The sequence below is a fragment of the Dendrobium catenatum genome, unplaced genomic scaffold (genome assembly GCF_001605985.2).
Source record: "Dendrobium catenatum unplaced genomic scaffold, ASM160598v2 fragScaff_scaffold_637, whole genome shotgun sequence".
NCBI lineage: Eukaryota > Viridiplantae > Streptophyta > Magnoliopsida > Asparagales > Orchidaceae > Dendrobium > Dendrobium catenatum.
The window spans coordinates 1,008,301-1,034,383 of NW_021319099.1; the positions used below are offsets into that span (position 1 = coordinate 1,008,301).

Sequence of the window (26,083 nt, forward strand, 5' to 3'; positions counted from 1 at the left end):
ATATATATATATATTTGTATGTTAATCTCTATGTTGATCTCTATCATAGATCTATTTGTATGCATGCACTCCTATTGAATGTAATAGATGTTATTTTTGCAAATCATAATTTATTATAAAATAGTAGTTATCAAATTGAATACATAATACCATTGAATTTTTGTTTATGAAAATATAGAAATTATATGTATGTATGTAGGTCAGTAAAACCCTATTAGATATTGGCTAGCCAAACCGACGAGCCCAAAAGTGATCACTCTATAGAAAATCATTGATTTCCTTTTGCATATGTGAGCATGTATTGATATTGCATTAGTGGTTGTTTGACATACACATTAACTTTTCTCATAGCAGGTCCTACCAAAGTGCTAGTTGGACCATCATAACAGGAGCAGAAGGATATTTGTATTTGGTATTTCATATTTTGTAGTAGGCTATTCATACTTTCTTTTGAGAGTTAATTTTATTTTGATAGTTGTTTCTTTCAAAGGATTCATGTAGCCATCCCCACATAGTGGGATAAATGTTTGTTGTTGTAGTTGTTGTTTCTTTCAATTATTTTTCTTCGCACATAATTATTCCTACTTTGTTAATGAACTGCCAATTGGATTTCATAATAATAAAATGATATTTTGGTTTTTCTTCCATTATTGAATATGATATATTTTATTTATATTACTTGTATGTGAATTTTTTTGTATGAACCGGCTGATATCTAACAGGCGGAAAAAACATGGGAACTAAGCGGGCAAGTCAAGCGGATCGAACACAAGCGCGAACGCTCCAAACGGTTTTAAAATATATGCGGTTTTTATTGAATAGAAAATAATCTAAACTATGAAAAATGATATTGTAGTATAATTAAAGTCTTAAACAATTCTCTGTACGATCTCTGATAATTTAATTATTTCTAAAAAATATATTTTTCTCAATAGATTTTTTTTGTTCTATCCCTGTTGCTATGAATTAGAACTATTGGCTATGAGTTATTGAACTCTGTTTGTTGGGAAGCATATGGATAAGAGTTATAAAATTCTGTCTGTTGGAAAGAATATATGAAATGCTTGTGCATTTTGCCTGAAGTTCTAATAACTGCATTTATTTTTATACTTATTTTCTCTTTTAATACTTATTCAATGTTTAATAAAAGAAAATTTTGAAAATTTAGATCAATATTAAAAGTAAAACTAAGCAGAAAAATAAATGAGAAAGGGAAGGATCCGACTGACTAGTTGTTCAGGATCTAATTCGAGTCTCTATAAGTATTATTTTATTTTGATTTTTGTACAGTCATGGATAGCTTTTGTTATACTCTACTCAGTATTCTACTATCCGTAGTCATGTACTGCAATGTTACACCCGTATATACATTTTGATGATGAAATGAAAGAGAATTTGTGGATAAGTTTATTTCAGCACTTTGGATACTTTTAATAATCATGTAATTTGTTGTTTGTTTTAACATTTATATTGGAAGAAATGCTACAAAAATTTCAAAACTAGATCTTGATATTCTTTTATTACACTTAAATACGATAGGAGATATCCCATCATCCAGTCTTGTTGATTTAGATTGTGACAAACTTTTGTAGTATCAGCACAGTAGTTTTGAAAAAATGATTGTAAAATAGAACTATAGGAAATTGATCTGCAAGTCAAGTGAAATAGTTTTGAATGTCTACGTGTTAATTTTTGTTTGTTTTCATGTACATGTATGTTCAATTGCATATTATATGTGATTATTGATCAGCTAGACTCAGATATAACAGATGGACAGAGTGTCAATCATGCAGCTCATATATATAGTGCTGCTCCGACAGTCAATTTTGCTACAGTTTCATAGTTTGCTAGTCTGATAGTCCAGATGATGGGTAAAGCACAGAGCCAAGTTTCTGCTATTAGATCTGATGAGAAAGATCGACATCTGTAGATCTTTCTGAGATAAAGCCTCTCAAATTTGAGGACGCTATGGAGCCCAGGGTAACAGAGGGTTGGTTGAGGAGGCTGGATAACACTTGTAACGGTATGTAATATCCTCCTAAGAAGAGGTATCATTACCTATTTTTTTGTTAGATTGGGAGACAAAGCACTGGTGGATGGGCAAGTAGGAGAAGAAATTTCAAGGGAGATTAAACTCTTTAATTTGCTAGGAGTTCTCTGATTTCTTTTGAGCATTGGTTGTACACATTCTACATGTTAGCGGATGCAAAAAACTTTTTTGAGGCTGATTCAGGGGAGCATGACTGTTATACAGTATGAGGCAGAATTTACTTCTTTAGCTAAGTATGCTTTGCAGTTGGTTAGCACTCTAGAGGAGAAGTGTTTTAGATTTATGAGGGAACTACAGGATAGTTTGAGACAACAACTCATTCTATTTCACATTTCTTATTTCTCTGAGTTGGTAGAGTGAGTCCGATTGATTGAGAATGATTTGATATCTACTCAACAGCGATGGACTTTTATGAAGCTTGGAGGTAAGACTTATGTTAGTGGATTTTCTGGAAAGAAGAGTAAATTTGGATTTGGATTGTCCAAGAAAGAAGAATAGTCTGAAGCAATTCCTAGTAGTGATAGTGTAGCTAGATCTGGTTTTGTCAACGGAGTGCCTATATGTCATAGTTGTGGCAGACAATATTTTGGTTAGAGTTATAAGATGGCAGGATAGTAATTTCGATGTGGACAACTTGGACAAAGGGTGATTGAATGTCCACAAACAGGATTTGATTAACAATCTAAGCCCATATATGAGAGTTTTATTAGACCCACAAGAAGACCGAGGATAGTTCCACTTCATACGTATGCAAAGAGCTCTTCTAACAAAGGCAACGGCTCTGGTTCTGTGATAGGGAGGTCATCTGATAGTGGTTAAAGAGATCCTAGTGGTACTGTTGCTCCAGCTCTGATTCAACCAAGTGTGCACAGTTTTGACTTAGCAGGAGATGTTGTGACAGGTACGGCTTATATTTTTGATCAACTATATTATATTTTATTTGATTCTACAGCCAGTGATTCATTTATTTCTGAGTGTTATTTCAATCTATTGCACTTGACTTCAATTTTATTATCTTTTTTTTCTTGTTTGTTACTTTACCAACTAGAGATGGTATAATACCTAGTATAATTTATTTTTTTGATATTGAGATTTCAATTAAAAAGTAGAAGACTAGTTTGATTTTACTATCTATTTTTTAATTTGATATTATTTTGAAAATTGACTGGTTGAATTAATATGAGACTAAAATTGATTGTTTGAAGAAGTGAGTTACTTTTTTTCAGCAAAGTGAGAGATTTATTTTAGAGTGTTAGGTGTTTTGTCCTATCTAATTTCTATTGTGAAAGTAGATAGATTGTGGAATAAGGGTTATATGATATTTTTGGCATTTGTTTGGATAAGAGTATAGATTTTGATTATATTCCTGATGTCCTGGTAGTGCAAGAGTTTTAGCATGTATTTTCTGAGGAGTTAGTTTACCTCCGGAAAGAGATATTGAATTTTGTATTGATTTATTTTCAGGTACCGCCCCTATCTCTAAGGCTCCATATAGGATGACACCTAAGAAACTACAAGAATTGAAAGTAAAGCTTCAGGAGTTGGTTGATCGAGGATTCGTTCACCCTAGTGTGTCTCCGTGGAGAGCACCAGTTCTATTTTTGAAGAAGGTCTCTACGATGCGCATATGTATTGATTACATGGAATAAAACAAAGTCACTATCGATGGGGAGCACATGTTTTATTGTTTTGTTTGTTAAGAAAAAGTATCTGTCATGAATTGATAATCTATTTGATTGGTTTGCTTAATCTTCTATATTTTCCAATATTTATTTATGATATGAATATTAATTGGTGAAGGTGAGAGAACTAGATGTGATGAAAACTACTTTCAGTGCTAGATATAGATATTATGAGTTCATAGATGTGCCTTTTAGAGTGACTAATGCACCAACTATTTTTATGAATTTGATGAACAGAGTATTCGAAGAGTATTTGGATCGGTTTGTAATTGTATTTATTGACGATATTTTGATTTATTATTATTTGAGGATCATGCTATGCATCTGAAGTTAGTTCTAAAGACTATGCAACAACATCAATTATATGCAAGATTTTTATAATAATGACTTGAGAGTTTTTTTTTTTAGGGCATGTGGTGAGTAGCGTTAGTATTTCTACAGATCCCAATAATATTTAGACAGCTATTGATTGACCGAGACCTACTACTGCATTTGAGGTACGCACTTTTTAGACATGGCCGGTTATTACGAAAAATTTGTGAAAAGATTTTTTCTTATTTCTGCACGTCTGACAAAATTGACTTAGAAGTTAGTAGCTTTTGTCTAGACATCTAAGTATGAAGATAATTTTCAGAGATTGAATAATTATTTGGCTTCTACTTTAGTTTTAACTATTCCATATGGTACAAAAAGATTTTAGATATTCAGTAATACTTCACTGAAAGTACTGAGATGCGTATTGATACAACACAAAATAGTTATATGCCTCAAGGTAGTTGAAACAACATGAAATAAACTATCCGACGCACGATTTAGAACTTATTAATATTATCTTTGCTTTGAAGACCTGGAGATACTAGCTGTACTGAGTTATGTATGAGATCTTTACTAATCATCAAAATTTGAAGTATATATTTACGTATATCTAAATTTAAGGCAAAGAAGATGGCTTGGGTTGATTAAAGACTATAATCTAACAATTCAGTATCAATCTAATAAGGCTAATGTGGGAGCAGATGCTCTGAGAAGAAAATCTTTTGAATTATCTCATATTCAGCTTAGTTCTAATGAATCCTTGATACGAGATATGGAAAAGCTTCAATTAGAGGTGATTGCTCTGGTTGATCAAGGTTATGGTATTCTAAGCCTAGATGACTATTCAACCTTCTTTGCAAGAAAAGATTCAGGAAGCTCAAAAATCATATGAAAAATATCCGAAATTGATTAATCATATTATATCTAGTAAGAAATCTGAACTGCAAATATCTACGTCGGGTATTATCATCTATAAAGATAGATTGTGGGTTCCTAGCTCTAAAGAGTTAAAATCAATTATTCTGCATGATGCTGCTTATTCAGGTTATATTGTTCATCAATAAAGTAGTAAAATATATAATGATCTAAAAGGTATGTTTTGGTAGCCTTGATTAAAGAAGGATATAGCATATTTTATTTTAAAATATAAAGTATGTCAGGTAGTGAAAGAAGAAAATCAACGATCGGGAGATTTTCTATAACCATTGTGTATTCCAGAGTAAAAAATAGGAGGTAACTATGAATTTTGTTATGAATTTTCTCAGGTCGAGACAAGGATATGATATCGTTTGAGTTGTACTGGATTGTTTGATGAAATCAGCTTATTTTATTCTGATCAGACAATCTGATTCTGTAGAAAATGTCTCAGGTATTGTGCATAAGATTATCAGATTATAAAGGATTCCAAAGGTCATAGTTTCTGATAGAGATGAAAGGTTTATCTCTAGACAGTGGAGGGTATTAAAGTTTGGATTTGAAATAACATTTCAATACAGCATTTCATCTTTAGACTGATAAACAATCTGAGAGGAATATTCAGATACTGGAGAATCTTCTAAGACTCTGTGTACTGAATTTTGGTGGCAGCTGGAAATATCACATTCCTCTGATCAATTTTTCTTATAAATAATAATTTTTAATCAAGCATAGGTATGACTCCATATGAGGCTCTGTATGATAGGAAATGTTAGACATCATTATCTTAGACAAAGGTGGGATAGAGACATCTGATTGGACTAGCTTTGGTGAATGATGCTACTAAAAAGATCCCTTTGATCATATATAGATTAAAAGCTGTACAGGATAGATAAATAGTATTTTGATGCTAAGCATTAGATTACAGAGTTTCATGTGGAAGATTTAGTATATGTGAAGATGAAAGGCATTAGCAGGTTTGGCAGGAAAAAAAATGAGTCTAAGGTACATTGGACTCATTGAAGTTATTGAAAGAACTAAAAAATCTGCCTACAATTTACATTTACCAAATCATATGTCTGAGATTCATAATATATTCAATGTATTACTTCTGAGAAAATGGATATATGATTCTTGAACAGGATATCCACTGAAGACATTGAGGTACGACTAAATAAGAGTTATAAGAAAGAACCATAGAGGATTATGGTTTATGATATTAGAAGGCTAAAAAATAAATAGATTTCAATGGTTAATGTTAAGTGGAAGGAACAAGAAGCTACTTGGAAACAAGAATCTAAAATGAAACAGTTGTATCATGATTTATTCGGATGAACTGAGTTTTGAAATGTTGAGGATAATATTTTTTTGAAGAAGAGAGAGTTGTGACACCTTCAGGATCAGAGTACTATGTAAATAGGTCTAACTTGATAAAAAGTCAGGAAATCTATTGAGTTTTTGCATTTGAATTTTTTTGCATGTGTTTGAGAATGATTTATATGTATGAAAAAAGAGTTGCGTGTGTTTTGAATAAAATTTCAGGGGTATGAATGTTTGTTTTTGAAATTTGAACATTTTTTCCCTAGAATAGTGTCGCCCCGGCACTATGCTCTCTATTGTTTGCAAAATGAACTGCCTTGAGCGCTTAGGCGTTGGACCGTTTTTTGCAGTTAAAACTATTAGATTTCTACTATATAGTTCATTCTATCAATTTGAGCAGTCGAACAAGAGAGGGAGAAGGTTTTTGGAGAGGAAAGGGGATTTGAACCACTTCGAGTCGTTTTTAGCTGTCAGACCAGTTTTGAAAATTGTCTGTATCAAGGCAGGTCAAACTATATCTTAGTTTTTGAAAAATTAGAAATTTTTAAAAATTTAAGATTAAATTTGTATTTCCGTTTCTAAAAAACGAGAATAACTTTTCACTGGTAAAATTTTAACTGCATAACCTTTTGTATGTTATAGAGTGAGATTCTGAACATTTTAAATATTTTTTGAGAATTCTATACCAAGGGTTTTAAAATATATACGGTGTTCACTGAATTAGAAAATAATTCGGACTCTGAAAAATAATATTGTAGTACAATTAAAGTCTTAAGGCAATATCTCTGCACAATCTCTTGCAATTTGTTTATTTTCTAAAAAAATACATTTTTTTTAATAGAATTTTTATGTTGCCTACCATCAGTGTATTTGGGCAAATGATGGAATGTATTTATTTACATATTAATCACTACAATGCATTGAAATATATGCCTAATTGAATGAAATAAGTGATTATGTGGAGATTTGATAGGGGTGGAAGAAAATTTGTTCTGTTAATATATGCACAATCTGTTGCGAAGTTGTTGAACTCTGTCAATTGGCTCAGAGTTATTGAACTATGTGTCTTGGGAGGCATAAAGGTCAAAATTATTGAAATCTGTCAGTTGGGAATAATATATGAAGTGCTTGGAATGTTTTGTATAAAATTTTAATAACTACGTTTATTTTTCTACTTATTTCCGCTTTTAATACTTATTGAATGTTTAATAAAAAAATATTTGAAAATTTAGAATAGTATTTGTTGCAAGCTGAGTTATTTGAGCTCACTATGATTTTGCATTCTGTTTTCAGATTCTAGGAAAGGGAAGGATCTAATTGAGTGGTTGTTGAGATATGATCTGAGTCTGTATGGGTATTATTTTGTTTTGATTTTTGCATAGTCATAACCAACTTTTGTTATGTTTTGTTCAGTATTTTACGGTCTATAGTAATGCACTATAGTGTTACTACTGCATATATATTTTGATAATGAAATGAAAGAGATTTTGTGGATGAATTTATTTCAGTACTTCGGATATTTTTAATAGCTTTATAGTCTATTGTTTGTTTTAACATTTATATTTAAAGAAAATTTAAAAAAAAAATAAAATTAGATCATGGGATTTCCCTGTTACATCTTAAAACGATGGGAATCTGTCTCATCAGTGGGTCTTGTTAGGTTGGGATGTGAAAGAGAAAACTCTTAGGACTTCAATTTGTTGATAAAGCTACTGGAAAGATTTATCATATTTGAGAACGGCTTAGTTCAGCTAGGAGCATCTAAAAAAATATTTTAATCATAGAAAGTTTGAATTTCAGGAGTAAATCATAGCTTTCTCAAGATTTCACTCATGTGTGGGGTTACAAAGAGTGAATCTTCAACCCTGTTTTATTAGACTTTTTGAAGTGATTAAGAGAGTTGACAGAGTTTCATATAGATTGATTCTTCCTTCAAAACTTGCAGGAGTGAAGAATGTTATTCCTGATTCTTTTTGCAGCACTATGTGCATGACGATTCACATATTGTTTAATTTGAGCCATTGCTGATTCAAAAACATGAATTAAAAAGAGATATTAAAGCGCATTTTAGAACGTGAGATTCAACGGCTTCGTCGTCAATCTATTCACTTTGTTGTCAAAGTGCTTTGAAAGAACTAGTTAGAAGGAGAGCAATATTGAAGATTAAAGAAGATATAATCATGAAGTACTCACAGCAACTCTAGTACTAAGGCATGAATTTGAGGGCTAAATTCTTTTAAGGGGGATAATATATAATAACATGGATCGAATCGGTTCATGCCTTCTTAAACCAGACGAACTCGATTGGCTCCCCACCCATCGCATTTGATAACAAGCTTGATATGCTCCTTCGTGGAATAAATTATGTCCAATCAAACAAATAGCACAATTTCACTCATATCATGTGATTCTCCCACTCTGTCACCTCCTTTGCTCGATTTGAGAATGAGTATGGATAACACCTGGTCCTACTAGCAGGATAACTCTAAGGAAGTGACCTGGGAACTTGCATGAGAATAGGGAGAACAATCCACAAAGAAGAATTAGTAATAAATACTTAAAAAGCCCAGATTTCAAAGAGCCAAAAGAATCTAAATGCTCTTCTTCACACTTTATTTATAGGAATCCAAGAGCTACAAGTAAGACTACATCCAAAAGAACAAAAAATGCAATGATTAATGACTCCCAGTACAGATTAACCTAGATATGTGTTGCCTCATGGCAGACTAAAAGGAGAACGACGCCGCATTACCTTGATGGTATGTCTCTGGGAGAGTTCAATAGTGCAGAGTAGGGGCAAGTGTACATAGGCGAGCCCATTAGAAGGCACCGAGCTAAAGGGGCCTATGACTAGTAGGTGCCTTGAAGTCATGGCGGCATGTCCTAGAACCTTTGATCGCTTTACGAAAGAAAGGTGAATTTGTTGTTGTGAGGAGGATGAGCTCCATAGTCAGATGGTCACGATAGGGTGGATTGAGAGCCCCATGAGTAAGCACTTTCCAGTAGTTGATATTATCGAGCATGAATGAAAGTATCCACAGTGGATGAAGGCGAGTAGCTTTGATGGTTGATCTTTCTTAATGATACGAGTGGTGAGTCGCCTGATCTACGAGTATCTTTTATTGCCCCTATGGGGACGGCTTCTCTATGCACTTCTTAGCAAGTGGAATCGAGTGAGCTCCTTTATGAGGCTTGCTAGGTACAAGTGCCCTTGTCACGACCTGTCAATTAGCTGGGAGATAACAGAAGGCATACGCAGGTATGTATGTTCGGGTATCTACGCCCACTCCCTCTTATTCTCCTTCCCCTCTCCTCCCTCTTTGCCTTTTCTCCAACAGCAACCGAACCCCACAATCATCGAACCTTTCCTCTCTCATCTCTCTTCATCTCACTATTGATCATTCTCCCAAATCACAGTCGCTATTAAAGAAGAATCCTCTTCACCCTCTTCTTCTTAGATTGAGTACTTTAGAGTGTTCCTTCTTTGTTCTTCACAGATCAACTGAAGTTATCAATGATAGTGAGTTAATATTTTCCATATTTTGGTTGGATTAAATTGCATTAGATTTTTAATTGGTTACACTTATACATTCAATATTTCTTCATGAATGTAGGTTCTCATCTTAGTTTACCATTTAATTCATAGATTTAAGAAACCCATTTTATGTGGGTTCAACTTAATTATATTATAACCTAAATCATCTAGGCTTAATTAATGACATTTAATGGATGTAATTAAGTTTAAGCAACATAGCTTGACATTTTAAAGTATTGGATCCTTTAATATTATTTTAGATATAAAATTAGAAATCCTATTTTTAGGACTTTTGAGTTGAGTTATACATGGCATAACACTTGAACATCAAATTGACTAGGAGCTTAGAGGTAAATAATTGTTATTTATAATAAGATAAATGTATCCTTTTTTAGAGACATAACCCATGTTATTTGTATTTGGTTCTTAGATAACTAATTAAATTTCCCATCATATCTTTGCTGTAAAATTTTCTATTATATACATATGCTTATAGATATTTTTTATACTCATAACAAAATACTAATTGCACAGATAGATTTATCTTGATTTATTGGTGTACATATTTTTGTATATTGATCCATGTCATAGATCTATTTTGATGTATGCACTCCTATTGAATAGGATGATGTTATTTTTACAAATCATAATTAATTATAAAACAGTAATTATCATATTGAATATATAATACTGCTAAAAATTTGTTTATAACAACATAGATATTAGCTAGCCAGGATGACGGACCATAGTGTGATAACTCTATAACTATGAAGCACGTACAAGGACACGATGCCACAAACACGACACGGACACGGGACACATCAATTATTGAAAAATATGGATACGTGTACGGGTTGGACACCGTATTTAATTGTTATATCTTAAAAATAGAGTATAGAAATTGAATAAGCAAAATATTTAAAATAATTGAGAAATAACAAGTTATTTAACTAGGATGTGTTTAAAATTATTACTATTAGGATGTCGATAATAGGACATCGATGTTGTGTCAAGCATCGAGAGGGGAGATGAAAATACCGTCGAGAGTATGGGCATCAAGCATCAATCTTAAGATGACATTGGGCATCGATGTCAAGACAACATCAACCCTCGAAGTCGAGACTACGTATATCTTCGATGTTGATATGACTTTGGACAAAGATGAGATGTCGAAATGGTGCAGGGGCATGATTGTGGGTGTAGAAATTATTGGCATCTTGTGCCAATGTCAAGACGACAACAGACTTCAATGTTGAGATGGTTTTAAAAAATTGATGTTGCAACGGCGTTGGATAGATGGCATCGTGCGTTGTAAAACCCTAGTCATAACCTACTAAAGAGAAATAAAAATGAGAGCATTTGGGGTATAAGATATTGAGCATGAGAAATTAATTTAGGGCTTTGGAAAGAAAATAGGATATTTAATTTTGTTTTTTATTGAATAAAAATTTGAAGCACAAGAAATTGTATTTTAAAAAAAAAAATCATAAAATTTTAAGACGTGTGTCCAATTTATTTTTAATATTTTTTATCCAACACATCTTTCGCATGTCCAACATGTGTAGGTGGTATATCAAACGCATGTCATAACTGATATGTGTCGGACACTACATACATCTTTGAGAAGAAGTGTCGGTGCATCATAGCTCTATAGAAAATCAATAGATATCTTTGTGTTTGTATTTACCTTCCATGGGGTGTTTTATAAAACCAACTATAAATATTTATGGATATATAGACATGCATATGTAAATAGACATAAGTTGAACACAATAAATAACTAATAAGTTACAATGAAATATGATGATACCTAGCGTGATTACATATGTGAAGATTTACTGACATTGAATTAATGACTATTTGAATACACATTTGGTCATATTATCATACTAGAATTTGTCGTTAAAACTAAGAATTATTGCATTTTTATATTGATACATCAACGATTTGTCATTATATAGCTTCTCTTTTCCTGTTTATTATTCATATTGCATGTCTTATCTCCTTGTCATTTATGTTTTAATAGATATGTTATTAGTTGGATTTGATTTCTCAAACTCGTTATTCTATCGAAGTGTAGGTGGAACATCACCAGAGGAGCAGAGCTACCAATAGTAGGATATTTATATTTGGTATTTCATATTTTGTAGTAGGTTATTCATATTTTCTTTAGAGGATTGGTTAATTTCAAGGTTTAAAATTGCGCAATTGGATATTGAGGCATTTTTTGTTTATGAGGCGAGACGTAAGGCTCAGGTCATTTTGAGGCGTAAGCCTCAAAATCAAAAAATTGTGTTAAGTCAAAATAAATGTTAAAAGTGATTTTTTATATAATGCTCAAATAATATGTTAAAGGATGACATGTTAACTTTCTATTGAAACATGAAGTAATAAATTGGCATACATATAAAATAAAAAATTGCACAAGATATAAAATGACAAATGATTAATTGCTTGAAATAGAATTGAAATATAAATATTATAAGAGCAAAATAATATTAAATATAGGAATGACATAAAAATATCATATACTATCAAGTTCAACTCCAAATTCTTTCTTTCTCAATTTCCTACTTATCCACATTTACTTTTTAAAGAAAACTAAAATAGCTGACAAAAAACTTAGAAATAATATGCACTATCATAAAGGAGGTTTTTATTTGAGTCATCATCATAACAAACTAGTCTCTCCCATGTCTCATCCTATGGAGTTCAATGCCTCCCAATTTATTTATTTTCATTTATTTCAATTATCTTCCTCTCACATAAATATTTTTTATAAATATAAAGATGAGATTAATACTCTAAAAATTTTAGATGAGGTGGTGGTGGTGTGCTGGTTTCAAGTGATCCCCCACGGCGGCTACGACGGTGGTGACTATGGAGAAAACAGAGGGTTGGAGGTCAAGGTAGTCAAGAGGAAGTTGCTGCTTGGGGATGCATTAAAGCGTGATTTGTTCGGGGATTAAATTTAGGATTTACGTAAGTTTTAATAAAATATATATATATATATATATAAATTGGGTGAGGCGTAAGCCTCAAGCCAGTGAGGCATGGTGTGCCTCAAGGCGAGCCTTAGCCAAGCTGAGGTCCAAGCCTCATAAAAATAGTTTGATGTGTAAGACTCCATGCATGTTTCACTAAAATTGCGTTGAGGCGAGCCTCAAGACGAGCCCCATATTGCACAATTTCAAACAATGATTAATTTTATTTCAGTAGTTGATTCTTTCAATTCTTTTTTTCTTCTCATGTTATTGTTCCTACTTTGTTGATGTACTACCAATTGGATTTCATAATAATGAAATGAAATTTTCATTTCTCTTCCATTGCTTCCACTAATATATTTTGTTTATATTACTTCTATGTGATCTTTTCTTTTAAGGTGTACAAAAAATCATCCTATCATTTAATCACAACCAATGTTGTCGGAGTGCACCACCTTTCGGACCCGAGGTGTGCTAATTCGAACGTGGCTTCTAACAAAGCTTGAACAAAATTTGACGAAGCCTATAATTTGATCAAAAAAATTCAAGAAATGTTCAAGCAAGGTCAAAGCAAGGATAGAACATGAACCATATTCAAACTAAGTTCGAGCACGATTTCAAATAAGATTTGAACAAGCTATTATATGGCAGACTATAGCTTTGATGCGTCAAAGTGCAACCATAACTACTATAACACAACAGATTATAACTTTGAGGCAGTTTAATGCAAGTAAAATAACTATAATAAAGCAAAATATAATTTTGATACAACAGAGTATAATAACAATAATAATAACAGTAGAATTAACTTTCTCATCCTTTGTCTCAAGTAAGCGTTTAAGTCACCAATACTAATGAAACCAATCTCTTCCCATTAAACTTTCTTTACCTAAACATAATACTTTACTCATTTATATCACTATGAAGTACCCAAATCTACTTTTAGTCAAACTTATCATCTAATGTCATATTTTAAACCAATGTTTAAAATTGCGTATTAGGGTATTGAGGCGTTTTTCATTCGTGAGGTGAGGCATAAGCCTCAAAATCAAAAGATTGCATAAACATAAAATAATAAATTTTTTATATACTAATGAGTGAATAATATAAAACATAAAAAAACATAAGATATGAAGTGAAATCAAAATATCTCAAAATTCTATCTTTCCCAAATCCCAGTATTCTTTTCATTAACATATAATTCCAATTTCCAAAAATAAATAGCAATATCATATCACATAAGAACTCATAAGTCATCAGCACTGTCATCACTAAGGGGTTCTTCATTTGAATCATCATTATGGTGAACTGCTCTCTCCCCTTCCTCCTCTCCTATAGAGTCCAATGTCGGGCATTTACTTCAAGTTTATGTAAGTTTTAATATATATAGCGTGAGGCGTAACCTACATGCATGAGATCAAAGGCAGGCCTCAACCAAGTTGAGGCGCAAGCCTCATAAAAAAAACTCGAGGCATAAGCATCAAGGCACTTTTTACTAGAATTGCGCAAAGATGAGCCTCATATTGCGCAATTTTAAACCATGTTTTAAACTTTGTAGAATCCTAAATTTGTACACTTTTTCAAAGTAGAATCCTAAAGAACTCATAGTCATCACACCTTCATCACTAAGGGGTTCTTCATTTGAATCATCATTATGGTGAACTTCTCTCCCCTCCTCTCCTATAAAGTCCAATGTCGAGCATTTACTTCAAGTTTATGTAAGTTTTAATATATATATATATATAGCATGAGGCGAGGCGAGCCTCAACCAAGTTGAGGCGCAAGCCTCATAAAAAAACTCGAGGCGTAAGCATCAAGGCACTTTTTACTAGAATTGCATAAAGGCAAGCCTCATATTGCGCAATTTATCATGTTTTAAACTTTGTAGAATCCTAAATTTGTACTCTTTTTCAAAGTAGAATCCTAATTTGTACTCTTTTTCAATAAAGGTAGATTTTCCGCAGCCCTTCAAAGAAGATTAAATGCATAAAATTATCTAATAATTCATACATCACACCGCCAGCTCTCTCTCTCTTATAATATATATATATTATATTATATATATATAAGGTATACTTAGAGTAGACATCTGCACATAGAGAAAATCAACTCAAATGAATTAATTCTATATAAAATAGTGCGCACAAAACAAACAAAAGGATTTGAACTATGCTCAAATCAATTGGAGCATGGTTTGACCAAGATTTAAAACATGTTCCAACATTGTTGTAATAGTGCTTTTATTTTTATATGATTATAATAATTAATATGATGTTTAAATGCTATTTATGGTATGATTTTTAGTGTTTGAGCAAAGTTCAAAACACATTATCAATTTGCCCCTTGATCATTTTTTTAACATAGAATTTTCCCTAGTCTCCTTCCTATCATAACTTAATGAGTGTCGGCGACAATGCATTCAAGCATGCATGACCAAAAATACAACAGCACTAACCTTGAAAAAAAAGATATTTGGAATATCGAGGCCGCAATTATGAAGCTTAACAGCAAATCAATCACACAAGCTCTAAGATCACTGTGGACCAACAAGATACTAAAAAGAAGGATGTTCGAGCAACTCACTTATTTAAAAGTGTTAAAATCTCAATCGTCCCTTAGCCATTAATCTCACAGCCAGCATGAGTATTCGTGGGAGGATCACCTGGATCACGTTGTATACTCTCAACTATCCCTTAGCCCTTGATCCCACAACTAACATAGGCATCCGTGGGAGGCTCGCCTGGATCACACCGATCTCCTTCCCTATTTGACTATCTGATTTAGGGAGGATTATATTAGTGCAATTATGCATTATTCTCTAATTATTTGTTTCCGTATTAAGATATCTTGTATAGATATATAATAGGGATAGTTTTGTTTGATAAAATGAAGCATTTTCCTACTACAATTCTCTGAATTTAACATGGTATCAGAGACTTGAATCGAAGGAAGCTGAGAGAAGCAACCGGCCTTCATTGCCAGAAATATAAGGAATACAATTTCCCACCATCTGCCTTCATTACTGAAATTCCAAGAAATATAGGTACCCAACACCGACCTTCATTGCTCAAATTTGAGGAATATTGAGCCTTCCACCAGCCTTCATTGCCGAAATTTGAGAAAATTTGGGCCTTCCACCAATCTTAATTGCCGGAATTCTAAGGGATATTGGTCCTTTCATTGGCCTTCATTGTCAGAATCACTAAGATATATAAATTAAAGGAAGCGGAGAGAAGCAAGAGGCCTTCATTTCCATTGGAGACCGAATAAGAGTTGAGCGGTCCAAACCGTTCATGCCCTCTGTTTCGTGCTTGCGGACAGAAGAAACAGAGACGGGATTCTTTCGTATGGGCCGAGGGGCTGAAACGAGCGAAGAAAAGGACTAAGCGAGGGAGTGAAAAGGATCGAGCGACTCCCTGTGAACGTGAAGCCTAGCAACCCAAGCAGTTCATGTAACTTGGGAATCGATCGAGCGAAACTATCGTGCAAGGGACCTGCCCCTACAACTTCTGCATGTGCTAGTGTCAAGCCGAGCAATCCATTCTCCGCATACGACCAGAAGCTTTGTCTTCACTTCCCGGGGCTGATCAAACAGGAGTCTATTCAGATGGATTCGGACGACTGATTTGCATTAGGCCAAAGGCTGGCTAGATCAGACAAGAGGAGATATGTGTGCCGAGTGCTGAGCCACTTAAGACTTTTTTTCTATTGCTATCCCTAAAGCTTGCCACAATCCTAAAAACAATTTTTTTTCTTTATATTATTATGCCTTCATTGTCGGCCTTCCCTTGAGAACCAAAAAGGAGACATACCCAAAGGATAATTAATCCACCTTCCCTGCTAGGGTGTAAACGAGTCAGGTAGTGGCGTTATCAAGCTGAGCTCATTTACCTCACAGTGAGCTCGAAGTTGACTCATTATATAAAACTCAAGCTTGAGCTCGGCTCGATTACTCGATTCAAGCTAGTTTGAAATGCAAAATCCAACGAGAACAAGAAGGGTCAAGTTTGTAGTCGTCTGAAACACATGGGAAGGAGAATATGAAGAAGAAGACCTTGTTGTTGATGCGATAAAGCCTTGCATTTTTTTTCCCTAGCTTAAATTAATTAATTGGATGCATTTTCCAAAAAAAAAAATAATTGGCTGCAACTTTATTTATTTTCCTCTATGGCTTTTTCTTGGGAACATATATTAATGTTTAATATGCATTAATGCAACATCTTTTCTTTTCGGCTATAGCTTTTTTTAACATATATTAATGTTTAATATATATACATATATTTTTAGAATAATAATTTTTAAAAAATTCTATAAGTCATTTGAGCCTGCTCGCAAACTTGCGAGTCTAGCCTTATCAAGCTTGAACTCGAGCTCTTTTAACATACGAGATCAAGTTTCAGATTGCGCTCGCGACTCAGTGAGCACGGCTCATGACCTCGTTATCGAGTCAAGTTCGAGATGGCTCTTGAGTTGGCTCGGCTCACTTACACCCCTATTCCATATTGTCCAACCACCGGCCTTTATTGTCATTTCTGGTATCTTGAGGGCAATTGTTCAACGTAGCCTTCTTTTACCCTACAAATTGCATGCTTGATTGATATAGCCTTCATCGCTATCATTTGTCATGATAATGTCTGAAGCTATTTTCTCCCAAAGGTTTGACAAAATGGAGGACTCTATGGTGCACCAAGTGACTCGATAACTCTACTATTTTGGGACTAAATACCAAGCTAGGAATGACACATCTATATTTCCAAGCTTGAGGGGCAATGTTAAAATCTCAATCGTCCCTTGGCCCTTGATCCCACTGCCATGAGGATCTGTGGGAAACTCACTTGGATCACATTGTTAAATCTCAAATGTCTCTTAGCCCTTGATCCCACGACCAGCATGGGGATCCGTGAGAGGCTCACCTAGATCAAGCCGATCTCCTTCCTTATTTGGGTGGTTGATTTAGGAAGGATTGTGTTAGTACAATTATGCATTATTCTCTAATTATTTATTTTCTTATTAAGATATCTTGTATAGATCTATAAATAGGGGTAGTTGTGTGTAATAAAACAAAGCATTTTCCCAGTTTAATTCTCTAAATTTAACAGACTCTTGAGTCATACAAAATCAAATTTCCTTTATTTAATTTTGATGGAGTCATCAACCTTTTTTATGTAAACACCTGGTTCAACCTGATTTTGATTACCTGAGCGCAATTTGGCAATTGTATATTTTTCTACAAAAATATAAGAATGATCCATCTGCAAGGTAGGAACTGAAACGTTAATATGAAAAAGATCAATCAAACAAGATAAGAAACATTAAATTATAAGGTTATTGCTTGTTTCGCACTATGATATGAAATATGAATAGAATAGTTAAAATAGATGTTAATATACACATTTTTTAGTTCACGGATTAACTAACTTTTAAATTTCTGAATGGAAGCACTTCTTTATTTCACCAAGCAAGTGAATAAATCCTTACATAAAGTATACAATGAAATGCAATTCCTAACCTTATAATTCATTTATTACCGCATATTTTAATATTAACATCAACGAAACAAGCTCCCGCAGCATCCAAAAGGACCATAAGTGTTTCAAGTGCTATTTCTTGCAACAACAACCTTATTCTGGTACACTCTTTCTTCATAATTTCACCGAGAAGGTTTCAGGTACATAAAACCAATAAGTGCAGCCTAATAGAAAAGCATTGACCAAGATAGAACAGAAAGAAAGGGCGAAGAAAAGTAATCAATTAGAATGACCGAAAATTACTTTTTTATGGACTTATCTAAGGATATTGATAAGCTAGGAAATGTACAATCAATTTCCATGGTGATAAAGTATAATTAGGAGCTGCGTTTAAACACCTGACCTCACCACCAAATACCCAAAAGGCACGATAATGCAATACCAGAACCAGAAAACCACGAAAGCTACAGATAGACCACCTTCGCAGAACTACACAATTTCTAGATATAAGGAAATTTGTTAATATAGAATTATACTAAACTTTCAAAAAATGGAAATAAAAGGTTATCAAATAACAAGCTATAGTTTTGATCTATGGTAAAAGTGCATGGTTAAAAGCTGATAAGAAAAATCCCAACCCTCTCAAATAACCCTTCATAAGAGCATGAAATACTAGCATGTCAACCCAAATAGTTGGTGCGTGTGTGATAATAATGATTATGATGACGATGAAATGTTTCCATGAAAAACAAGCTGTTAGACCTGAATCGGTCCATCTTGGACCGGTTCATGTCTATTCCCGCCGGTCCAAAGGAGGGGGCAGACATGGGGGTTTGGGCGGCAGCAATTGTGGGCCCATGCCTTAAATTAAGCAAGGTTTGGGAGGGAAATTTTGAATGAGGGGTTATTTAGGGATTAAGTAATTTTCCTTTTTCTTTAATAAGGATTTCTTGTTAGGGTTTGAGGTATCTTGAATTTGAAATCAGATTTGGGATCTAGGATTGGTTCTTTTGGGCTCTAGGCTTCGCTAGAGATTTTGGAGAACTGTTTCTTCCTCTCGAATTGAAAAAACTTGTATCTTTTGCTGTTTTCCTGCATCTACTAGTGGAATCCTTCGTTTTCTATTAGTTTTCTACTGTTTTCGTCAAGAAACCTGCTGTTCTTTGCTGTTTTTCTGCTGTAAACAGTACTTGCTGTTTTCACCAATTGTGACTAGGTTTGCTTGCAAACTCAAGTATTTCCCTTAGGGTTACTTGCGAACTCAAGTATTTCCTAACACAAGCTTGATCAAAAAGGTAGGTACTTATCAATCCATTATGGCAAAATTGTAGCAAAAACCCCTTCAAGGGAACAGAAAATGTTAACATGCCAACCAAAATACTTGGGATAAACCTAGTGATGGTGCTCTCGAACAAATACTTCAAGAGAACATGAAATATTAACATGCCAATCAAAATAGTTGATACAAGCCTAATGATGATGATGGAATGTTAACACAGCTAAACTAGCTTAGACCAAAAAAGTAGGTACTCATCCATTTATTATGTTAGAAGCGCTGTGCACAGTCTCCTGAAACCCATTATAGAAAGAACAACCTGGAAATGAAATACATGGGTCAATTGAAAAAGGAAGCCCGTCCAAATAAAATAGCAGAATCAATAGACAAAATATAAATTTTCCATTAAGACGTACCATAGCTGGGTACAGTCGTGTGCAAAAAGAAGGATTTCCAGCCAGAATCCAATCAAATTGCTGAAATTTTGTAAGCTAACAATGTTATAATGTTACATATATTGCAACCCTTTCCATTTTGATGAAAAATTACATTCCGACCATCAACAAAAACAGCTCCCAAACAATGGGGCAGCCCATTGCATTGTAATTGACTATCGTACTTTACATGCCTCATAAACAGATGGAGATGGTGGGTTAAGGGATTTGAAAGAACAGAGGGGAAGAGGAGGTCAATTAATGGAAGGAGAATTTTATTTCAATTGAGAGAAGAATCATGATGAAGAGATGTGGCCCTTCGTGTAATCTGGCAGCACTCAGTAAGGTAAACGTTCTTGAATCCCATTAAATTTGGTGTATATCCATCCAGACATCAAAGCACACTCTTCTTCACTTAAAAATATAATAGTTGAAAGGAATGACGCCTCTCAAACAATTTTCAACATGCAAATGCACTTAATGTAGAAACAGGAGTTAATCCTTAAAGTAGGCCAATCGTCTTAATATGCATGGCCGCCTTAGCAAGCATGCACAGTTAGCAGCAATTCAAGGCCAATCTTGTCTTCAAGAGTACAAACTGTCCACCGATCTTAACCTAAAGGAAAGGTTGGTTGATAATCAGAGATCTATCAGATCCACCAACAATAATCAAGTCATTTACCATGCTGTAAGCTCACCATGAAATGAAACTATAGCAATGAAAACAAAGGCTTGAATGAAGTAAATTTTTGCAAACCGCAATATCTCATCCCGCCTGGGGTCCTTCATGGTAAAACACCAGAAACATTCAAGTTCAATGAAAATGGAAGAATTCCCAAAGAACACGGTACTTTTCCACCATGCAGGTGTTTGCGGTAAGTTGTGCTAGGTTATGCTTGAAGAATTACAATAACAATCCATTGGCAAAAATGCCAGATGAATATTTGATCTACACCTCAACAAAAGTTTCGTTGCTAGCATCCTATTGTAGATCCAACACAAGGAGCATTATTGCTTGTTCCAATATTTCAAAATAGCAAAAGAGGTTATGTTAACTTGGTCAACCCTGCCTTTAATAGGCAATCACATTAGAGCCTCCAAATTTGAGCAGCTCGCATGCAGTAGATCTAGAAGAATAATTAAGACTCCAAAACAAAAATCCTCTCCTCTATAGTCCCAGAAGGCCACTGAAATGTCTGCATTACCACGGATAGTTTCAGCTGAGAACTGTTAAGTAGAAAGTTACCTGCTACGAAAAAACCTATCTTTAACACATTATCAGACAGAAGATCATCGAATGTGTTTCCCTTTAATACATCTCTTTCAATTTCTCCATGACAATAATGACAACAAAAAAGAGGCTACAACACCAACTATTATGTTGTTCAATAAAATACAATAACTGTTCTGGCTTCCTTGAATACATATTTTTCTACATCTCCACAATATTTTACATACAGATGAAAGCTATAAATACAACCATTAGGTTGTAAGCATAATATAAAGAGTTTGGAACAAAGACTTCAAAGGATCACCAGATTGACCATAGCTTCCTGAGCAAGCAGTGACAACTGATATTTGCCATGATTGCATTAAAAACACACCTAATCTACTCAAAACAATACATTTTCCTTATTCCTAGTTGCCAGAATGTCTGGAACTGAATATACATATACCAAATGACTCCAACCTACCTCACCAGTTTGCACAAGACAATGTCCCCAATCTAACGCTAAAAGGTCACCAGAGTGCCATGTTCATCAATTTCAGGCACATTGCCATCTATGAGGCTCTCCCAAGAAATATAGTGCACTATAAAGATACACAATTAAGTCACCTAAGAAACCTGCATATACATCAAAGTCAATCACTCCTACAAGGATAAAAGTATATGTATAACCATACAATGTCAAAAGCAAGATAGGAGACACCTAAAAATATATGAAGTAGAATAGAATGCCTCTAAATAGTACAAAATTGGTAATGGTATATGTACAAACCCTCAGGACAGGTTTATGTTGAAAAGCTATATAGTAAAGAGTAAGTAAACGAAACCATTCCTATATAAATATTATCCATTCAAAAATAGAACTATATTTAATATTCATATAAATAATTGACCAATGCGGTAAATTCAAGGAAATAATAAATTTCAAACTAAAAAAAAACATGAAATTAAACCTTTTAGCAACAACAGTTAGTGACTTAATGAAGGCTTTTTGTTATAAGGATGTAGACTCTTCTGGCATAAACAATGAAAAAATGGGCATGGGTCTTCCGGTACAGCAATAAAAGTTACTTATAGTGGTCCCATTAACTCGTCAGCAGAAAAATGAAGCAACAAACCAATTAACTGCATACCTAGGGTGCTTCAACCAATTTCAAATTTCAGAAAGGAACCATTTTAATACCTCTTACCAAAACAGTTTAGTCAGATGGAATAGCATCTCAATATAAATTTGAAAAGAATTCAAGAAAATATTTCACAAAGATGGAGAGTCTAAATAAAACTAATGAAATGGTAAATGAAAAAGATTTAGAGAATTTTTTGTCAGTAAAAAGCAAGTGCAAGAGAATGAGAACGAGTAAAACAATCTACAAGAAACAATACCAGAAAAAAAAACAATGATTTACGTAGTTTGGTTATAATGGCCTACATCCAAGAAATGCAATTAATGCTTCTGCACCTAATATTTTTCTGTTTAAATCAACCCAAAATCGATAGTCTAGGATAGCAATGTGATAAAACTTTCTCATTTCATGCTGCTGCGAACTGAAATTAGGTTCCTCTTCAAATCTGAAACGTGCTTCACATTGGAAAGTATCCACATAGTCTCAATTTCCATATCACCAACTCCCACAATGATCAAAAGCTGATCATCAACAAGATAAACATTCCCATAATGTCGTGCAAAAAAGTTGAACACAGGCTTTTATATGGAGTAGAATAAAAAAGCACACCTAAGTACAAGATTTAGAACTCTGTAGACACTAAGAATTGCAAGATCACAATCTCCTTAGTATAATATTCACAACTTCGTTCGCCACATTTGAGCCATGACAACGCTTCCTTTCTGGACTTTTTCACATGGTTAATCTTGTCACATTACCAGCAAACATCACTGAGAACTTCAGATTGACTCCTTTGAGATTTAGATTTGCCTCCCTTATTGCCTCTCCCTTAACTTGCTTTCAAAAATTAAATTAACAGAAGAAGATAGTCAACTGATTATCAACTCCTAATGTATTCACTTATAATCAAGTCACGAATGCCATTAAGTTTTAGCTTAATAGACCCAAATTAATTAAAGAACATAGTCACAATTCCAAGCCAGCTTTCCAAAAATAATTGTAACAAGTATAAAGCTTGAACTTTTAACAAAGTTAATGTCAACCAAACACAACCAACTTGTGCTCAAATTTGACTTGTTGTTCTGCACTACTACAAAAGCACAGAAACCTAAGATTGAAAAGCTGTCATTCAATACACTGTAATTACCCCTGAAGTCTTATAGTACATGTCACAAGAATTTTCATCATGTCAGGAATGGTCTTCTCGTGCATTAAGTCGGAAACATACAACTCTCAACACACATATATCCAAGCTATCCCAATCTCCTTAGCTCATATCTCTGAATTTTGTCTCCATGAGAGGCAAATGTAGCATTTTATTGTATGGGTATTAATGGATATGTATGTTCCAGAACATGAAATCTATAGCATAAATTTGATAATCTTCACCCTTCCATCCTCGAGCATCATTGCTTCCACCATATGCTTAAGATCTCAAAGCCTAGCTTTGATACCAGTCATCAAAGAAAAGCATCGTATGAGAGCAATGATCAAAAATCAAAAAATGAGAAAAATAAGTAGCAATAATAACAACCAAAACAAAAAGAAACGAAATTTTACATGGTTCTATGATGTCCACCTTGTCCACAACTGTATAGAAAGATTTTTTTCTGCATCAAAGACAATTACGTGATACAAATAATAAACTAAATGATTTGAGTTTTATCCCACTATTTTTTTTCTTTTCTTTTTATCTTTTCTCCCCTCTAAAATTCCTCTTTCTCATCTCTCACTTCAGCAAAACAGTGTTTTCATTAGAAAATGATTTTCAACAAAGGTGGATGAGAAATTTTACTAAATTTTTTTATGAAGATTATAATAATGCAAATGACTTTAGTGATCTTAACACCCTAAATGAAAATAAAGATTTTGTTGTCTGGGCCATCGTGGTCCCTAGTCTACATAGTCAGAGGAGGTAGTCGACCCAACCTGACAGATCCTTGTCGGCCGCCATGGGTTGCTTCATCCAAGGGGACCTTGTAGACCTTAGGGGAATATTTGTCTAAGGGGACAAATTTGAATCCACCTTAGTTGACAGAGGGCTTTGTGCCCTATCGATCATATCTTATTGATTCAGATCTCAAGGATTTGATGCAACTAAGAAGCATATGGGCTTTGGCCATAACCGATATTTCGTGGTGCCATTTTGCGGCAAAACCACTCAGTTTAGAGGGCCCCGGGTCATAACTGTTTATCCTGCGGTGTCATTTAGTGGCAAAATCGCCGGTCAGAGGACACGTACCACATCCTTACTAGTAGAAGATTATTTGAGAATGGATCCTAGTGATATTTTCGACTAGGCATTTGGATCTATGTGAGTTAAAGTTATATTCGAATTTGTCCACCTCGGCAAACTGTTGCGGAGAGGGGGTGAATTTTACTTTAAGTGGTTGATGGTTGAATTTCAGTTTTAAACATTTTTGGATTTTTGAGTAATATAGTAGCATTTGAAAGTATTTGTGAATGGACCCCTCCGGTTGAGATTTTTGTTCAACATAGACATCATCGGGGTGAAGGGGGTCATTTTCATTTGAAAATATTTCCATTTTATGGATGAACCTTATCAACTCTGTTGAGCTGTAAATAGAGGATCGGGTTTCGCATGCTTCATACCTTTGTTTGTGAATTTTTTTTATTAAAGGCCTTGAAGGCCTACTAATATGAATGTATAAAATAAATATTTTGGTCGACTTCATGACCGTATATTTATCCGATGGTTCGAACCCTGTCTATTCCTATTTACCTACTTAGGAGGATCGGGTTTCGTAGGATTTATGCCTTTGTTAGTGAATTATCGTTGTTATAGGCCTTGAAGGCCCAATATATATGTATTAAAACAAATATACCAATCTCCACAACCTTATATTTGTTTAATTGTTCGAACCCTGTCAACTCCTATTGATCCGTATAAAAGGATCGGGTTCGAACATGAATTCACTTATTCACCCGTTTAGCATCCCTAAACGTCACGTGTGTACCCATACCACGCTCGCTGGGGCCCATGCGGGTGTTTGAGAATTTCATTAACTGGACATGCCCCTTGTGAACCTATGTGTATACAAACTACGGTGCATGTGCAGGGGTACTCTTGGAATATTTGTGAAACGTCTTCTGTCCGCTAATACAAGTGTTGCGAATTCGGTGGCGTTTTGTAGTAGCTTCTGGATTGAGTTATCTACTGCTTTGTACAGATAGACTATCGTGCACTACTTGCATGATTTACGCAAGTGGATCATAATGCACTAACGAATCTCCTGCTTCTTCCTGTGGATGTTGGCACATGTTGGAAGTCTTCTATATTTATTAGTGGATAGTCTGTATGGCAAATCTACGACAGCAGCCTGTAAGCACTTGCATTTGTTGTTTGTTATTCGTCTCTACTTGCAAATGATCGGCATGTTTGATTGACATTTGTCGAATATGAGGGTGCTGTAACAACTCACAAAGGCCTTGTACACATATACTGTAGGTATACTGCCTTTGACTACATAAGACATTATATGTACATTTGCACCTTGTAATGTTTATGACTAATTTTCTGTGACGGCCCATAGGAGTTTGTATTTGATGCATCTCATCTTTCCTTGCGTGTAGTGAATTGATGTATTCACTTGCATATCTTCCTTCACTAGCTGCAAATAAATGTTAACTATGAAATAAGTCTTCTTTAGCAACTCATAGAGGTTTACATTTGATGATGGTCTATTGTATCTATTTGGAGATGACATTTTGTGTATGTCATAGGTCTCCTA

General features: G+C 34.2%; 1 protein-coding gene across 6 annotated transcripts in view; it reads right to left on the reverse strand.

Annotated features, from left to right (window-relative positions):
- The window catches only part of LOC110102593, an 81,313-nt gene that overhangs the window by 47,165 nt on the left and 8,065 nt on the right, over positions 1-26,083 (reverse strand). The window contains exon 1 of one of the 6 annotated variants that reach the window (XM_028695452.1): positions 19,800-19,818. The exons of 3 other annotated variants lie outside the window; for them this stretch is intronic. In XM_028695452.1, coding sequence (XP_028551285.1) covers positions 19,800-19,803 — 4 coding nt within the window. In that variant the 5' untranslated portion in view covers positions 19,804-19,818. 2 more of the 6 variants (XM_028695453.1, XM_020830985.2) reach the window with 2 other exon arrangements.